At 58.2% G+C, this 5,027-nt stretch overlaps 1 protein-coding gene across 1 annotated transcript; it reads right to left on the reverse strand.

Moving 5' to 3' along the window:
* Positions 1-2,902: 2,902 nt before the first annotated feature.
* LOC124659516 (UDP-glycosyltransferase 75C1-like) lies at positions 2,903-4,476 on the reverse strand. Its single transcript, XM_047197383.1, has one exon. The coding sequence runs from the start codon at positions 4,277-4,279 to the stop codon at positions 2,903-2,905; it is 1,377 nt and encodes a 458-aa protein (XP_047053339.1). The 5' UTR covers positions 4,280-4,476.
* Between the last annotated feature and the right edge of the window lie 551 nt (positions 4,477-5,027).

The raw sequence follows: 5,027 nt of genomic DNA on the forward strand, positions 1-5,027 counted from the left end.
TCTCTCTCGTATTTCCAATGGCTACATTTCTTGTATGAATGTGAAAGCATGGAAAGTGATTGTGGAAAGTTAGCAAGACTACCCTGACTTATATCATGACCTAATAGTAAACGCAGCATGCTATACCATCCAAACAAAAGAAAATATCTACCGTATCTGTATGCTGTCAATTGAAAGCTAGATATCTTCCTACTATACCATTGAACACATATTGGTTGCTCATTTATTGGTTGCCATCCCAGCTTTATTATCACGCAAATGTTACTAGTACTACCGTCTACATAAGTAATCACAGAGTAGCAAAATTGGAAAGATATTGATGCCATGATTTATTGTAGTAAGATCCACAAGTGAGCACCTTCTAGATCCGCCCTACGAGTCAACACATAGAAAGCCGAGCTGCGGTAGCATCTACATAGTCCAAATTTGTTCCCGATTTCTCTAATTCCCATCAGCAAGAGTCTAAACATGAATTATTCTCTTGTAGCCCAGCTAAGCAAGATTTTCTATGAAAGTGAGAGGAAAAGTTACTACAAATTCAATGCAAGATTTCTGCTTTATCCCCTACTATTTATTATTTTGAATGGGTGTTAACCAATACTACTACGACTAGTTACAATGGGAGTATCATAAGTAGTATTATGCATGCCATGTTGGCAAAAAATCTGATGTGGCGCATCAATTAATGAGGTGAGAAATATGTGTAGTATCATAATATGATACCGTATCATAGCACGTAAAACTAGAAACCTTAATAGCAAATACATCATGTACACACAATTACATTGAGATTCTACAAAACATTAAATATGATGATATTATGATACTATCTTATGATACTATGCATTGTGGGGGTAGTATCATAAACTACTATCATGTACATGATACAAATATATGATACTTCCCATTGTGACTAGTCTACTAAAGAACATTTGTTGGAAGAACTAAGAGCATCTCCAGTCGCGTCCCCCAAAGCGTCCCCCAAAGGGATTTGGGGCGCGCCGGACAAAAAAAGCGTTCCAGCCGCGTCCCCCAAAGCCCATTTTTGTCCGGCGCGGCCCGATACGGTGTCCGGCGTCCCGAGCCCGTCCCCGTCCCACGGGGACGCTCCGGGGACGCCGGACACAACGAAAAGCGAGGCGGGAGTGGCGGGGCCGACGCGTCGGCCGGCACGCTAATTTAAACCTAACCGTCGCCTACCTCGCGACGGAAGTTATTCGCGCGCAGCGGCATCTTTGCCTTAATGGCGACGGAGGGGCAGGCGAGACGTCTCGTCGGTGCCGCGCAGCCTCCACGCGTCGCCGGCGTTCGCACGCCACCGCCCGTTCCCGCGCGATCTTCCCGCCTCTTCTCGTCCGTTCCCGCGCTTTCTTCCCGACGCCGGCGTCTATAAAAGGTCTCCCGGCTCATCAATGGTAGCCACCACACCCCGCCGGCAACAAACACAGCCCTCGTCGCTCCACAGCCCGTCTCCTCCATCACCGCGGGCAATGGCGAACCGCCCGGCGATGGCCACTTCCCTCCACCGCCGTCTCCTCCATTGACGAGCCGGCAGCGGCGTGCGGCACTCGAGGAGGCACTCGAGGAGGAGGCCCGCCAGCCGGCGTGAGGCGCAGCAGGCGGCGGATCTAGCGGCGTTCTCCGCCCTCGCTCCGCAGCCGAGGAGGCCGCGGCGGCAGCAGCCGTGGGCAGGAGCAGCGAGCGCGACACCGTTGCGGCGTTCGACGCCTCGACGGGACAAGAGGCGCGACGGCGCCGGTACCGGGAGGAGATGGAGCAGCGACGGGCCGACGAGCGCCGGCGCCAGCGCGATGAGCGGCAGGCGCTGTTCCGTGAACGGCGTGACTCGATCGAGCGCCGGCGGCGTGAGTCGATCGAGCTCCAGCAGCAGGCGACGGCGGAGGAGCGTCGACAGCGGGAGGCGGCGCTTACGGCGCTATGGGGGAGGCGGGCGGAGCGAGTTAGCGGCGGCCGACGCATTTGCGGCGGCGATGATGGAGGCGCCAACCGATGTGGGAGGAGGAGGCGCCAATGGAGGAGGAGGAGGCCGAGGCGGAGGAGACCGAGGTGGAGGACGACGACGACGACGACGACGAGTTCGACCGGTCCGACGACGACGCCCCGCACCCGGACGAGACGGCCGATCAGCCAACGCGCCCTCGTCGAGTCCTTCGAGTCGGAGAAGAAGCTCCAGGACGACGCCCGTGCCCTCGAAGAGGCGCATATTCGTCGCGCCATCGAGCTCTCCCTCCAGGCGGCGCAGCGGGGGACGGCGGAGGACGCGCGGCGGGAGCGGCACCGTCTGGCCACCGCCGAACGCAAGGAGAGGAGGCGCGCGCAGGAGGAGCTGCGGCGTAGGGGAGGCGACGACGGGGCGGGGCCGTCGAACGCGCCGCCGGGCGGTCGCAGTCTAGGTTTAGATGAAATCTAGCCGTTTTCATTCAAACTTTGTAATATATAATCAAAATTGAATGAAAACCTTTATTTTCGTGCACAAATATTCATTTGGGGGCGGCGTTGGGGGACGCGGCTGGGGAGCGACGTCCCCCAAACGCGGCACGAACAAAACACGTCCCCCAAACGCTCGATCCGGCGCGGTTTGGGGGACGGTTTGGGGGACGCGACTGGAGATGCTCTAAGAACGTGATTGGTAGGCCGTATGTCTGGAGACCGGCCAGATCATGGCGATGCAAATTCTCGGTGATTGGATCTCCGCATGAGTTCCTAGACCAGACAACTATACAAGCATGAAGCTTAAAACACCTCTCAGCAAAGTTCAGTGAAAACTGCCGAATCAACCTTTTCGGTGGAGTGATTAAGTGGGAATAAGATCTGCGAGGCGAATGATTTCCCTTCTTTGCAGCAGGTTAGTCTGAATAATCTCATTCATGACCTAATTTTGTCATTGCACGGCACTAGTGATGCATTCCATGAAAGCTCTCAGATTATGATCTGACGAGCCATCTTTCCCAAGAGCCTCCACGACCGCACGCTTCCACTCCGCCGCCGCGACCCGCGCGTCCCCCTGCATCACCTCCTCTACTCGTCGCCTCACCTCCGCCGCGCGCAGCACGCCGTCGCTCCCCACCTCTGCGCGCGCTCCGACGCGCCACTCGCACTCGACGAGCCACGCGTTCATCCGCTGGTCGGACATCTGGGGCACGCACACCATCGGCACGCCGCACGCGACGGCCTCCAGCGCCGAGTTCCAGCCGCAGTGCGTGACGAAGCAGCCCACCGCCGCGTGCGAGAGCACCCGCACCTGGTCGCACCACTCCACCACCATGCCGTTCTTGATCCGCGCCTCAGCCTCGGCGAGCTCCGCCTTGTTGTCCTTCCGGACGACGCAGAGGTACGGCCTCCTGCTCTCCTCGAGGCCCTGCAGCAGCTCGTCGAGCTGCTCCTTGGCCATCCTGGCCAGGCTCCCGAACGAGACGTACACCACGGAGCTGGCCGGCTTGGCGTCCAGCCATTCGATGTACTTGGCGTCGTCCTGCTTGAAGAGGCCGGCCTCGTCGCCGGCGGGGAGCACCGGGCCGATCGGGAGCACGTCGTACGCTCCCAAGGCGGCGAGCGTGCCGGCCTCGAGTTCTTCGCATGTGTTTACAAGAACCGTCGCTTTGGGGGTTTCACGGTCAAGGGCGTCGAACAGGTCGCGGGTGGTGGTGTAGATGGAGTGGAAGAAGTCGGAGGGATCGGTGGAGTCGGTGATGAAGGACGGTAAGTCCTGGACGGCCAGCGGCGGGAGGCCCGGGAGCCGCACGAGGAAGGACGGGTCGTGGCGGTGGTCGGCCACGACGCCGGCGTGGCCGTGGAAGTAGTGGTAGTAGACGGCGAGCACGGCGGCGGGCTGGATCCAATAGAGTGCGGACGGGACGCCCCGCTCGCGCGCGACGTCGGCGGCCCACGGGAGTAGCATCGTGTAGACGACCCGGGTCACGGGGCGGCCGCGCGCCGCGAGCGCGTCCACGAGCTCCCCGACGCTGCGCGCGCCCGCGGCGTGGAAGGCCGCCACGTAGGCGTTGAACGCGGCGTGGTCGCTGCTCGGCACGTACCCGGTATCCGTGCCGTCGGAAAACGGGAGGAGCTCGAGGCGGCCGTCGTCGGCGCCGTCCGGCGCGTCCGCTGGGAACATGCGGCGGTGGGCGGCTTCGGTGGTGGAGAAGGTGACGAGCGCGTCGGGGGCGGTGGCGAGCAGGCGCCTGGCGAGGCGCAGCGCCGGCGCGATGTGGCCCTGGAGCGGGTAGGTGAGCACGAGGAAGTGCGGCCGCGGAGACATGGCCGGCTTCTCTTCCTGACCTGACCTGCGATGGAGTTCGTGTGGCCGGCCTTCGCTGTAGCTCTAGATGGACAATCTCGATCAGAGATGGACACTCGATCAGCCTCTTCTCCTGACCTGTGACTTGGAGTGTGGCTTTAGCTAGCTCGAGATCGGCGCTCGATCAGCGACGACGGCAAGTAAGCGACTTGTGTGGAGGCGGGAGAGAGTGAGGTCTAGAGTAACAAAACCATCAGAAAGGTTGGCTTTCCTCCATTTGTTCGTAAAGTCCAATTATCACTGGGTGAAGTCAACAAGCAATCAGGCACGGCACTCGGCAGGGAGCAGGAACGGCGGCCAGCCGGTTCAGACACGGGTGCTGCCGGTGAGGGAACGGAGATTCATTTGGTCCGTTCTAGTTTTTGGTTTGTTTTAGTTTTTGGTTTGTTTTGATTTATTTGGATATATTGGTGGTGGCTGTCTAGCTGCTAGACCAGCATGCGCAACTGCTCAATCGACCCATTCGGTCCGAGTTAATCATTTAGTCAGCGGACTGTGGTCAAACAGTTTTAAATAAAGTTAAAACACGTGATCTTGGGTCTCGACGTGTCGTCTGAATCTAAAGGAACAAACACTCCAGCCATCCACATGAGGGTGAAATGGCGACAGGACACGAGGTAGGAATAGGTCGGGATAGAACTGAACCCTAGGAAATGATAGAAAAAACACTAGGAAGAGAACAAAGGAAATCTCAGCTTGACGTTTTTTT

The sequence above is a fragment of the Lolium rigidum genome, chromosome 1 (genome assembly GCF_022539505.1).
Source record: "Lolium rigidum isolate FL_2022 chromosome 1, APGP_CSIRO_Lrig_0.1, whole genome shotgun sequence".
Lineage (NCBI taxonomy): Eukaryota > Viridiplantae > Streptophyta > Magnoliopsida > Poales > Poaceae > Lolium > Lolium rigidum.

What these genes read in the sequence shown, in the direction of transcription:
- LOC124659516 (XM_047197383.1), bottom strand. Translation starts at nt 4,279, where the DNA reads ATGTCTCCGCGGCCGCACTTCCTCGTGCTCACCTACCCGCTCCAGGGC.